General features: G+C 24.6%; 1 protein-coding gene across 1 annotated transcript in view; it reads right to left on the bottom strand.

The window, feature by feature from the left end:
* The window catches only part of LOC100201551 (homogentisate 1,2-dioxygenase), a 35683-nt gene that overhangs the window by 20631 nt on the left and 721 nt on the right, over positions 1-14331 (bottom strand). The window contains exons 2-12 of the mRNA XM_065813292.1: positions 14086-14151; positions 11491-11579; positions 11015-11120; positions 10655-10797; positions 10366-10400; positions 9217-9296; positions 8915-9014; positions 8699-8826; positions 8250-8354; positions 8033-8159; positions 7819-7874 (exon numbers count right to left, since the gene is read on the bottom strand). Of these exons, the coding sequence (XP_065669364.1) occupies positions 7819-7874; positions 8033-8159; positions 8250-8354; positions 8699-8826; positions 8915-9014; positions 9217-9296; positions 10366-10400; positions 10655-10797; positions 11015-11120; positions 11491-11579; positions 14086-14151 (1035 nt within the window). The remainder of the gene's footprint in view (positions 1-7818; positions 7875-8032; positions 8160-8249; positions 8355-8698; positions 8827-8914; positions 9015-9216; positions 9297-10365; positions 10401-10654; positions 10798-11014; positions 11121-11490; positions 11580-14085; positions 14152-14331) is intronic.

Below are 14331 nucleotides of genomic sequence, written 5' to 3'. Positions count from 1 at the left end.
TATTGAAATATGAGAAAACTATAGAGATGAATTAAGAGGAAAAAACTTGTTCACTATTTTGATGATAAAGTAGTTAGCCATATTGAAATAAATAATTTAAGCAGAAAATTAACTGTGAACTGCTGTTTCTGTTACAAGCCCAGAGTCTGGGCATAAAAACGATCTTCTTCTAGGAGTTGTACAAAGCAACACTAAAAAAGCACTTGATCAGATTTTAGTTATACAAAATCTATTTGAGTATTTTGAAGTACTTGACCAGGTTTTTGCAGTTTGTACTGACACTACTGCCACAAATACAGGCAGATTGGATGGAACAACTATGATTTTAACAAGAGTTTTAAAATACCACTGTTTTGGTTAATGTGTAGACATCAAACTTACAAACTGCACATTAAACATGTTTACAAAGCTATAACTGTGACTAAAAGCAAAGGCCTAAATAACAAACTTTATTCCAACTTTAGGAAGCGATAGATGGAGTATTTGCTATTAATTTCTGCTCCTGATGCTAAATACAGATTTAAAAGTTTTTCTGTGAACTCACTCACTTTTGGCTCAGGCATATACAGTTTGTATTTTAAAGCAAAAAGTTTTACAGAGTTTTTTTTGAATAACACAACTTTTGGGACGATTACAAGCATCTTGTAAAATATCTTGCTTTTTATTAACATCAACTCTGATAAGTTAAAAGATATTAAAAGTTATCAGCCCGGCGCCTGTCATGCAGCTGGTTTTATGACAGGATTCAATATATCACCTAGTCCTTGAAATTTCATCACCAGTAATTATCTACAGGAAAAAAAAAAAGACTGCCATGTTTTCAAAGTCTTTTTGTTCATTAGTCTTGCTAAGCATTTTGTTTTAAATGACTTTAGAGCTTTCAATAATGCATAAATTATACAAAAAAAATTAAAGGCAGCTAATGGGCTGTTGAAGAGTATGCGAGCTCATTCTTGGTACTTATCTCCTAAAACAATTATTATGGTTTTAGCTGATTCACATCTTGATTTGCAACTAAATCAGACATTTTAGAAACTTTACTTCAGCATAAAATGCCTGAAATTGAACTTACAAACTTTGAAAAACCAACGGTTGTTGTTCTTAATAACACTCAATTGAAAGATTTGATTACAGAAGAAAGTTTATTTTTTTTGGTTTATTTTTATAAAACTGGATTTTGATAATGAGATTAAGATTTGGTTATATAATATTCAAACTAAAGGCACTTAAAGAATCTTGAATCTTACAATAACTTAAGAAATATCAGAATAATCCAGCAATTTGTTGGCTCATCTCAAAATGAAGAACAACGACAAAATATCCTATTGGTAATCAGACAACATCACAAATTAATATCTACAAATATTTTCTAGACATAATTAAGGCATATTTAATAAATATAGATTAAAATATTAAGAAAATGTGTTAATAGAGTTGTTTTATATACAATTGTTTTTGAAATTATAATGCGAAAAACTGGTAAAAATGTGTTGGCTTAAACCCAAGTTCTACATAAAGCTCTTTCTCTGAGACTTTTGAGCTAAAATTTATTTATGAACTTCTAAGTGAACATAGAACAGCTTTTTACATAGTGGTATTCTAAATTCCAAAAAAAGTTAAAAAGTTCATCCTAATATATATATATATATATATAAATATATATATATATATATATATATATATATATATATATATATACATATATATACATATATATATATACATATATACACATATATATATATATATATATATATATATATATATTTATATACATATATATATATATATACATATATATTTATATATATATATATATATATATATATATATATATATATAAATATATATATATATATATATATATATATATATATATATAGATATATATATATATATATATATATAACTCCTAACTGTTTGTCACAACGTTTTGTTGACAAAAAGTAAAAATTCAAATGCAAGACCGGAATTTTTTTTTGTTACTTGATAGACTGCCTGCCCCAACCAAACCCTCAGTTGATGTAGCAGCACTCCGTTGCGAGTCAGGCTATAAGATAGTCAATGTAGCAACACTCCGTTGCAAGTCAGGCTATTTGTCAGTCGATGTAGCAGCACTCCGTTGCGAGTCAGGCTATTTGTCAGTCGATGTAGCAGTACTTTGTTGCCAGTCAGGCTATAAGATAGTTGATGTAGCAACACTCCGTGCATGATTTACAGTAAAAAAAAATAAAAATAAAAATATTTTTATTAAAAAAAATACAAATAAAAACATTTTATTAAAAAAAATAAAAATAAAAACATTGTTTATATTGTTAAAAATATTCATAATACTCTAAAAACATTCAGAATGTTTTAAAAACATTCTGGTCAATTAAATTTGCGTTTTTGCGGTTTTTTCAAAAAACAATTAATTTGTAATTAAATTAATGATTTTTACTTTCTGACAACACGCAAATGTTGTACGAAAGTCAAAAGTAATTAAAAGTGACGCATTTGTTGGCATAAGAATCATTTTTTTCCTTCCGTACTCCCAAAAGCAACATATATATATATATATATATATATATATATATATATATATATATATATATATATATATATATATATATATATATATATATATATATATATAAATATATGTATATATATATAAATATATGTATATATATATACATATATTTATATTTATATATATGTATATATATATATGTATGTATATACATATATATAAATAAATAAATAATGTATATACATATATAAAAATATATATATAAATAAATATATATATATGTATATATATATATATGTATGTATATATATTTATATACACATATGTATACATATACATATAATATGTATATATGTATATAATATATATATATACACACAAACACACACAAATATCTTTGCATACTTAGCTTATGTTGTCTATGTGTGTATATATATACACATACACACATATATATACACATATAAATATATATATATATATATATATATATATATATATATTTATATATATATATTTATATATATATATTTTTATATATATACATATATATAAAAATATATATATATATATATATATATATATATATATATATATATATATATATATAGCTATAGTAAATGTGTTAAATGTTACTGTTTGTGGTAAAAAATAACAAAACAAAAATTCAGCAAAACAAAATTAGGTACAGATTACAACAACACACATTAATTTATTTGAGGAAACTAAATAAATTGATTGTTTTTTTAAAAAATTGAGAAAACAAAAAATTAAAAGACTGGGATGTTTTTAAAAAAATTTTGAATGTTTTTATTTTATTTTTTTACTGTAAAACATCCACAGAGTGTTACTCCATCAACTATTTTATAGCCTGCTGCTAAAAGGGAGTACTGCTACATCAATTATCTTATAGCCTGCTGCTACAAGAAAGTGCCACTACATTGACTGAGGGTTTGCTTGGGGCAGGCAATCTATCAAATAATAAAAAAATTATTTAAAAAAATTTTTTTTTAATTTTTTCTATTCTTTAAAAGAACTTTTATTTTTAAATAACCTAAAACATACCTGACTATGGTTGAATTTAAAAAAATATATATATATATATCTTCCATAAAATAAGGATATTTGTGTGTGTATGTATATATATATATATATATATATATATATATATATATATATATATATATATATATATATATATATATATATATCAGGGGTGTGCCCTCATGGTTGTTCGGTGGCACGGGACAACTCGTTTTCTCAAAGGGCGATTGATATGTAAAAAAAAATTCATGTCAGTAGCCCGGCAGGACGACCAGACAGTTTTTTACTTACAAAAGAAATTTTAAGAAAGTTTAAGTAAAAAGAAAGATTTATTCATTGTGATTATTTAAAAGAAAACTTTAAAAAGCATTTAAAGTTGTATACACTTCGTTTAATAATGAATACACTACAGTGCGGGCAGTTGAATCGTTACTAGCACTGAATCTCTTTTGTTTTTTTTAATCTTACAAGATTACTTACTTTTTTTAAATAAGTTTAATGTTGAAGAACTTATTAGTTTAGCATATAAGAACTTATAAGTTTTTTTACACGGCGATTTTCATTAAACTAAATGAGCTATTTTGATTTTTTATTAAACTTAAATGTCTGCGAGAGAAAACTTCTGATTTTTTTTTGTTCATTAGTGAAATATAGAGTTGCATAATTTATGAATCCCTTGGTATAATGAATTACAATAAAAACATGTTTTAAACATTCAACTTAATTTTTAACTAAATTTAATTGAAAATTAAGAGAGAATAATAGAATATTTTTCTTTTTAGGAATCCTTCCTTTGCGATTATGACTTTATGAATTTTAACTCTCAGCGTAATGAAACCTTTATTAAGATTGACAAAAAAAATACAGATATTGACTACAACAAAAATGATGATCCTTTAAAGTAGTGTTTAAATATATTTCTTCACCAATATCTCTTTGTTACTAAAGTTACTTAACAATATTTTTTAACAGCTTATAAAGTTTCTCTTTTTTTCTTCATTAATTTACTTTTAATTAAACCGTTTAATTTTTTTTTCTTGAGTAAAGTTTACCCGAGATAAAAAATACATAAAAAAATTATTATACCGTAATACTGTTTATCATAGTGGGCAACTCAAGTAAGAAATATAAACTATTTCAGTCGCCTGCAGGGCTACCGGGAAAAAATCAGAGGTTACATCGCTGTATATATATATTAATATATATATACAGCGCTCATACCCTAATCTATCATATATATATATTATATATATATATATATATATATATATATATATATATATATATATATATATATATTCATTAAAAGAACAAATTTTAAGCCACTTTTTATTGAGACATTACTACTTTGTTTTACGCACAAAAAAAAGAAAGAAAAAAGTTAGTTATTTTTTCAACTTTATTAACTCAAACCTTTAAACAATAAAATTACAGAAAAATATTTAGTATTGCTAAAATATAAAAAATTTTTACTATGTTTTGTTTATATTCAAAAAGCAATTAAAACCACTGCAATTTTAGGACTTTAAACTTGGTAATTTCAATGAAAAATACTGGGTAATTTGAGCATGCTCAAATTACCTAGGAATTACCCAAAACAAAAATGGTATCTTTAAATGAAGTTAAAACTAAATGTTTCTATGCATTGTTTTCAAACAAAAATGGAAATGGCTCCACAGATTATTCATGCACAATGATTATATTTTAACAACGCAAAAAAAGCTAACAGCATTTTAATTAGATGAGAGCCGCTAATAATTGCATATAAATTTACACTAATTATACTGATTCCTGTTATCACCACATTAAGTCAATTCAAAAAATACATATAACCTAGCATTTAAAATTTGGACCTTGACTAACTATTGGTCCACCCAAGCACAAATAAATTCAATTCAAATCTGGTAATCATACTGAAATTAAATGTACTTTATTTTTCTTACACCCATGTTTTGACTGTATAATTTTGTAAGTAGACGCTATATCTCGACCTAAAAACCAGCACTTTCACTGCCACCTTGTAACCTCGGTACAACAAAACAATTACTATACTTTTCAGATTCTAAAAAAAAAAAATCTCCAACAAAAACTTTGCTTTTTCTATTTATAATTTCAAATGTACTTTCATATAATTTGCTTCCACTTTTCTAAAGACAACCTATCTCTCTCCTTACACTGCCTTAATCTTGTGCCAATCTCTGGTTGTCAATGTGGATTTTCTAAACACAAACGTTTTTCTTAAAGTAAAGTGTTTTCAAGTATATTTTAAAAAAGTTTCCTAGTTTTTCCTGAATGTTTTTTTAAGTTCACAATAACTTGACTTGACAAAATATGACTGTTTTTGCGCTCCATATTTTTTTAAAAACTTCTGGATCCTGCATGACATTGGATTACACCTGCCAACTTGAATATTTTCAGAGTATTTCTGATGCCATCTTTCAAAATTTTTAATCTTTTTGCTGTATCTCTGTTACTGATCATGGAGCCATCGTTCATAACTATGATCTGCCACTTTGTTGCTTCATTTACTGCTTTTCTACCTATTTCTGTGCATTTTAACATTTAGATCTTATCAAATTTTTTTAGAAAGACCTAAAATGTGACTAAAATGGTCATCATAATAAACTGGTCATCATAAGCAACTTTATGCAACCTTTTATAGGAAATTGTCAAACTCACAAAATTGAAACTTTTGCCAGTTGGGCAATTGACAAATGACTAAAAACAGAAATTAATATAGTTAACAAAATAGTTATGAGCAACAGTTGGGAAGAAAGGAATCAAAATTAAACCAATTTAAAAGTTTGTGCACTAATTTTCTTTTGCAACATTTTCCGACATATTTTTTGTTGATAAAATTAAATTAATAAAAAAGTAGTGTAAAGTGAATTTATAGTTTGTTATAACGTGACATGTGTTTGACATCACATTGTAGTGAAATAGTTAAACAGCCGTGCAAAACCTGTCTTAGACAGGAATGGCATGTGATCAAACACTATTGCTATTTTATTTTTTGACAACTTGACCACGACTGTTGAGATGTTTAGATGATTTTTAAACATTTTAGAAATGCCTTGAAAAAAAATCTCTAGCTAAACTTAAGCTAGGAAGAAAATTAAAAAATAAAAAATAATGCAAAAAGAAAACAATTCCTTACGAAAAATAAAATATATAAGCACTAAAATAAAACTCAAAAAACTCAAACTCGAAGTGAAAATTACTTTTGTTACATTTTTAATTGTGTTTAAAATAAATTACTTTAAAACTCATTTTTTAAAATGTTTTATGTTACGTTTTAAGTTACGCAAAATGCTTTCTAAATTACTTCTAATCATTGCTTAATGAACGAACAAACTTTATTTAAATTATTAAAAAGTGTTATATATATTATTTTTAAATTGTATAAACATTTATTTTTTTCCAAAAAGTTGCAGAAAAAAATTTTTTTAAAAAAAATACAGAAGACTATTTAAAATAGTAATTTTTAATCACTTCATGCTCTGATCAGTTAGTCAGGTTTAAAAAAAAAGTTTTAAACAATTATTTGCAAAAATAAAAACAAAAAAAATAAAGCAACTAAATCATTCCATTGCAACTGAAGATTTAGTTTAACTTATTCATAATTTAAAGTAACTTAAAAAACTATCTTTCAAAATTTTTTTAGAAAGGGATTGAAAAATAGTTTCAAATGTTTAAACTTATCATAAAAAAGCATGCCTACATAAAAAAAATTTAAACATAACATCATTGGTTAATTTACACTAAATGCATTTATTTTAAACAATCACTATAAACAATTTTTTGATTTATTTAAAGCCTTCGGGTAAAATAAAAATTTTAGAAAAGACCAACAATGAAAAGTTATTCATAATGTAACAATTTTTTTTATAGCATTTAAATTGTTAAAACATACTGAAAAAGGAATAGCTTCAATACATATATCAATTGAAGAAAATAAAATAATTAGCTACATACTGTAACAAATTTATTTTACATATTAATAATAATCAAAATATAAGTAAAAGTTTATACTTTATTTATTTCAAAAAAGTTCTCACTTATCACTGATAACACTCAGGATATTTGAGCAGTTCAAAAAAGTTCATTTATCACTTGGATAGCATTTATGTTAGTTCAAAAAAGTTCATTTATCACTTGCACTTTTGGTTTTAATAAAACTAGATAAGACTTATCTCAATGCACATCGTTTTAAGATAGTAATATTTTAATTAAAATTCATTCAGAAAAATTAACAAGTAAACCTTTTTTGCTTCATATTGTCCGCTTAACACTCCCATAAACTCAGTCATGCAGTTTCCTAAAGTTTAATAAAATGAGTATACTTAATTTTTTTCTTAACCTAATATTATTCACACACACAAAAAAAAGATTTAAAAAAAATGTAATTCTTTATTTCATTAACTTATTGTAAAATATCGTAATAACTTTTTTTTTAATGTTAAAATTGAAACTTACTATGATAATATGGTGGTCTAAAAGTATTTTCTGCAACAGACCAACGAGGTGGAAAAATGACAAAATCACACAAAGCAGTACCTGGTTTCAAGCTTGGACATGTTAGAACAGTAAAAATTGATGGATCCTAATATTGTAAGCAAACTTTAAAAACTTTATAAAAAAAAGTATGTATAAAATAATGCCATCAATCAAATCAACTAATGAATTGACTCACAATGTGGTCAAAAGACACTGTGTTGATAACATTAAACTTCTTTAGTTCATACTTGTATGGTACATAATTTCCATGCCAACCAACAACATCAAAAGGAGTATGATCCTTAAAGATATAATTTTTATTACATTTACATAATTTTATTACATTTATAATATTTGCACCATACTACCCTCCCCCCTCTCAAATTTTTTTTTCTCTAGTAATCAAAATTTAAAACTTATATATTTAGTTATTTAACTTTTCAAATCATAGATAATATAATTTAGTACAAGAAATCATAATATAATAATTTTACACAAGTACATCAAACAACTTATATCTAGTCAAAACCTGGTGCCAATTAACCACTAGTAAAAATGTTTAAGACAAAATATTTGTTTTACATTTTAATTTTTAAAAACATTTAACATTTTAACCATAAAGCAAAATAATATAAATAAACAAACTTGTTCAGCTTTAAATAATTTGCCTTGATACTTTGCAATAATTTTGAAGCCATCTGGTTTAAGATAATCCTTATCAAACCAAGCAACTGGAGTTTGAAAATCTCTTGGATTGGCAAGACCATTAGCACCTTAAAAATAATATTGCTTTTCATAACAGTAAAATTTCAAATAACTTGTTAGCAAGTGTCAACAAAAATTAAATCAATAAAGATTAACCTATAGGACCAAGATCAGGTAAAACAAAATGATTATCATAGACTTCACACACATAACCTCTACATTGTTCTTCTACATGCACTGAAAAACGCATGCCTTGCTAAAGAAAAAAAAAATTTTTAAATGAACAAAAGGGCTAAAAATACTTACACATAAAAAAATTGTACAAGAAAAGCATAATAGGTTAAACCTAAGAAAAAATACTAAAATAACTGACGAATGAAATTTTTTTTTAATTTTTCTAATTAAAGCTATTTTATTTTCATATTCATAAAATTGAAAAATAGAAATAAGAATTTCACCTGAATTACACATATTTCTTCTGGGTGAATTAAAAGTTTTCCGAATTCTGTAGTTATGCCAAGTAGTCCTTTCTCAGCCACTGTAACAACAACAAAAAGAATTTTCAGCTACAGTTAATATACAAGATCAGAAAAGCACACTATAGATCAGTAAATATATCTAAAATAAAATCTGTTTAAAAAATGTGTTTTTGAGACCAAAAACAAATTGCTAATTTGTAAAATATTTTTTTGTAAAAAACTACATGAAGAGCTAGGTAAATGTCACTAAAACATTAAAAAAGTTGTTTATTGGGATGACATTAAAAAATTTGTTTAGTCAGATGAAATATATTTATCATAGTAATACATGTAAGTGTCCTTTTTGAACTCTTTATAAAAATTAATCTTATGAAGGAAAAGACTAAGTGTTTTTAAGGTTGTTCTGTTTTTTAAGAACATTTAGGACGCTTTCTGAAAAATATGCTAGTTCATTTTACAAAAAAAATAATTTTCTACAGTTCTCCCTACCCAAACAAATCTGCTGTGAACACTCTACCCAATGAACCTGAGTACACTTAACCTGATGGAACTTGCTGTAAACATGCTGTTGGAACAACTGTTAAAATTTTTTTTTTTTTTTTGAATGAGAAATGGTCTGTAATTTGTAGAGTACATTTGGGAGAGTTTTTAATGTGCAGATTTAAAAAAAAGCAAAAAGAGCTCTGTGGAGACATTTATATTGAAGAAACAAAACACTTATACTTTTATAAAATTTAATTGGTTTTAGCGATAGTGTTATATTGATCTAAACATAAATGGTAAATCTAAAAAAGCTACTCAAAAAATTATGTAGCATTAACCTAAACTTTTCAAATGTTTTATGATGTTGAACAGTCAGTAATATCAGAATAATCCCATTCTATATTTGCTTTTTTAAATATTTGTATTTGTAATCAAATCTTTGTTTGTTTTAGAAAAAATCTAATTAAAATCGATGTTTTATCTGATAAGCTTTAAACTTAACAAATTGATATATCTTTTTAAATTTATGAAAAAAAAAAAAAAAAAAAAGATTTGACAACAAATTTAATCTTGTCAACACATTGAATCTCAACAAAATGTTAAACTATTAACTAAAAAATATACATTAGTCAAAATATTTATTACCGATCAAAAAGTCTCCATCAGCATTATACATGCATCTGAATAAAAAAAAAAAGAATAAAATAAGTTTTTCAATAATGAAGAACATACAATCAAATGTTATACTTGTTTACTAATGATAGTAGCACAACTGTCACTGTTGCAATGGATAGTGTTTACTAATGATGGTAGCACAACTATTTCTGTCGCAGTAGAGAGTGTTTACTAATGATGCACAACTATTTCTGTTACAATGGAAAGTAGTAAGTAAATTTAAATATATAAAATTAAAAATAAGAAAAATAATTCTTACTTATCATTCATTGATTTATTGCAGCTATATATATGTATGGCTAACCCATGACGTGATTTTTCGTCACCAGAGCCACACAAAGTAGAGAGACTATCAACAAAATCTATAGGATCTTCAGGTAGCTCAAAAGGATCCCACTTAATCTTAAAGGAAATTAAAAGTTTAATTTACTAAAGTAAAAGTAAAAAATTGAAATTCTTCTTGATGACAAAAACGATAAAAAAATTTGTTTATTGATTTATCTAACAGCTTGAAATAACACCTAAAACGCTTTCATGCATTTTAAAACCTAATATATTTTCAACAAAACCTTTTTTTTATTAGTCTTAAAAGAATCTGGAGAAAATACAAAGAAAATACCTGATTAGGGTTAGGAAATCGATTGTTCCAGTCACCATTAAAATTTCCCATATTATATGGCTCAAATGGTTTATGTTTAACAGATGGAAGAACTCGATAAAACCATCTGAAAAAGATAAACTTTAAAGTTTTAAACATTTTTTAAAGGAAAGAAAAAAAAAGACATGGTTATATTATTGGCTTTATACAAAAAGCTTGATTGATGTTATTTGCTTATTATTATTATTATTATTATTATTATTATTATTATTATTATTATTATTATTATTATGTCATTTGTAAAGAACTTTAATTGTTAACCACCATAATGTATTTGATAGGACAATCAAAATGTACAACTAGAACTTAATTTACACAGTTAAAGCACATAATAAACATTGTGATTGGGTGTTAAATGAAAAGTTGGATACCAATTCCACTACAGAAACAGCAGTGTTAAAAAATAAAAAACAAAGTTACTATTTAATAGATCTTACGTTCTTTTATTATGTGTTCGAGGGCTTGTAAAAGAAGTTCCATTTAGCTGCTCAGCATATAACCCATAAGGACATTTTTGAGGTGTATTCTAATTTTTTTTAAAAAGCATTGAATAAAACCATTATAAAATTATTACTTTTAATACATAAATACATACATACATAAAAATAATATTAAATTTATTCTATAAAATAGAGTGCTCAATATTAAAAAAAAAAAATCCTTAAAACTGCACCTGAATATAATATTTCAAAAAAATGCATATTATGCTTTAGGGGTGTTCAAAAAAAAAAAAAAATTTCAAAACACAAATACACAAGAAGCTAAATTTAAAATAAATGTCAAAAAAAATACAAATACAAAAAAAATTCCAAAAATATTGACATTTACCTTGTGCTCAAGTGGCAAAATACCCCAAAAAATGCCCCAAATTGTTCCAAGATTATTTGGCTTACGCAAGGTAAATCTCAATATTTTGTAAAATTTCTTTTTCTATTGTGATCATAATAGTGCAAATTTTTAGATTGTTGTGTATTCCTGTTTTTTCATAATTGTTGTTTAAATTTAAAAAAATTTTGCAAAATAATATGCAAAAAATAATTTAGTGCAAATACGCAAAAAAAGAATTTTTTTTGCGTAAATTTTGCGAAATCTTTTTTTTTATTTTAAACAACAATTATAAAAAAATAGGATACGCAACAACATGAAAAAAAAATTTGGACCATAATGAGTACATAAGAAAAATTTACAAAATATTGCGCTCAAAGCCAAATTACTTGGGAACTATTTGGGGTATTTTGCCGCTTAAGCATAATGTCAATATTTTTTTATATCTATGTATGTATATTATATGTCAATACTTTTTTATATCTGCTCCAAATTTGGCTTCTTGTGTATTCGCGTTTTGAAAAAAATAATTTTTTGGACACTCCTAAGCCTACAATAAAAATTTGAAATGCAAAATACACATGCAAACTGAGCATTAAATAAAAAATTGGAAATAATATCTAAATGCAGACATAAAAATAAGTTTATATATATATATATATATATATATATATATATATATATATATATATATATATATATATATATATATATAAAGCAGAAGTAAACAATTATAAAGAATTCATTTTATATTGTCAGCGTACTCCACGGTGTGAAAACTTACAGTAATTAAGACATTTATGACTTCCTGTAGTTTAATTTTTGGTATAAATAAGTTTTATTAATTTAAACATTTATTTTTGATGAGTCTTTATAACCAAATTAGTTACTCTTACATTGCTAGAAAATTTTGGGGTAACAAAAGGCTTCATCATTGGTCCTGTGTTGTGATATTTATGATCTTACTGATAATCTTACCTAAAAGTGGCTTTATCTGTTGACACAACTATACACTCCTGCCTTGACAAAAAGTCATTGCTTTTTGATCACTTAAAACAGGTATGAATTTTGAATCTGACCTCTTTTTGCGATAGCTTTGGACTTGTAGTGATTAGTGAACTGGTAGTGGCACTGATGAATTCATAAACCCAAACAAAAAGTTCTTTGCTGTTAATAAAAGAGAATGAAATAATATTGCAATAGCAATATTATTCTTGATTCCATTCACTTTAAATTTCCTATTTGTTCTTGTAGGTAATATTACTTATTTTTAATGATTTACTAAAATCAGAATCATATTATATAAAATCAGAATTATATTTATCTCATATAATTAATAATACTTAATATACTTGTCATATTTGGGCTTGTTCTTCTAGAACAAGCCCAAATATGACAAGTATATTAAGTATTATTAATTATATGAGATAAATATAATTAAATATGAGATCTTTTCTCTTTTAAACAAGTTCCAAACGCCTGTTATTATAAATATATATATATATACATACATACATACATACATACATACATACATACATACATACATACATACATACATACATACATACATACATACATACATACATACATACATATATATATATATATATATATATATATATATATATATATATATATATATATATATATATATATATATATATATATATATAATAACAGGTGTTAGTCCAACAACATTATGTTGTTGGACCAACTTTAGCTGCCAAGTTTGTGCCTCTTTCTTTTCTGCCCAAAAAAGCTATCATCATTAGTCCTATCAATCAAAACTCATCTTATTATCAAGCAAAGCTGCACTATTTTACAGTAATTGCTTATGTTTAAATTTTTTTTTTTTCTAAAACAATCATGTTTTGAAATTCTCTCCTGTCTTCATTTTTTTCTGATTCATATATTTTACAGTTTAAATCTCCACCCAACCTTTCACTTGCTCTTTAACTCATTCTTTATCTTCTGTTCACTTCTAACTTGATTAGTGGTTGCTTGTAGTCTTTAGTATAAATTTGTAAAAAAAGTAAAAAAAAAATCTAGAAATTAATTTTGAAACAGTAGTTGTTATCAAGCTACATCTATAGTAATTTAAGAAAAAAAGATTGACATATACATAATATCTTAAATTAATATTATTAGTCTATCAAAAACGTAGAAAATTGTTATATTAATTATAATGATAAAATAAGTAGTACCCCGTATGGCGGAAGTGTATTTTCTATAGCTTCTGATGAGAATTCATTGTTAAATCCTGTCATATACTAAAAAAATAATAAAATTAGTTACAATTGTACAAAAATCAAAAAAATTGTTTGTGTAGCTACAACACTACTATAATATTTATAATAATAATAACAAATTGAAAAATAATAACGACATTTGCTGTCGACTAAACACAAGTCCAAAATAGGTAATTTTCGACTAAACACAAGTCCAAAATA

The sequence above is a fragment of the Hydra vulgaris genome, chromosome 12 (assembly GCF_038396675.1).
Source record: "Hydra vulgaris chromosome 12, alternate assembly HydraT2T_AEP".
Lineage (NCBI taxonomy): Eukaryota > Metazoa > Cnidaria > Hydrozoa > Anthoathecata > Hydridae > Hydra > Hydra vulgaris.
This window is presented reverse-complemented; position numbering and strand designations above follow the sequence as displayed.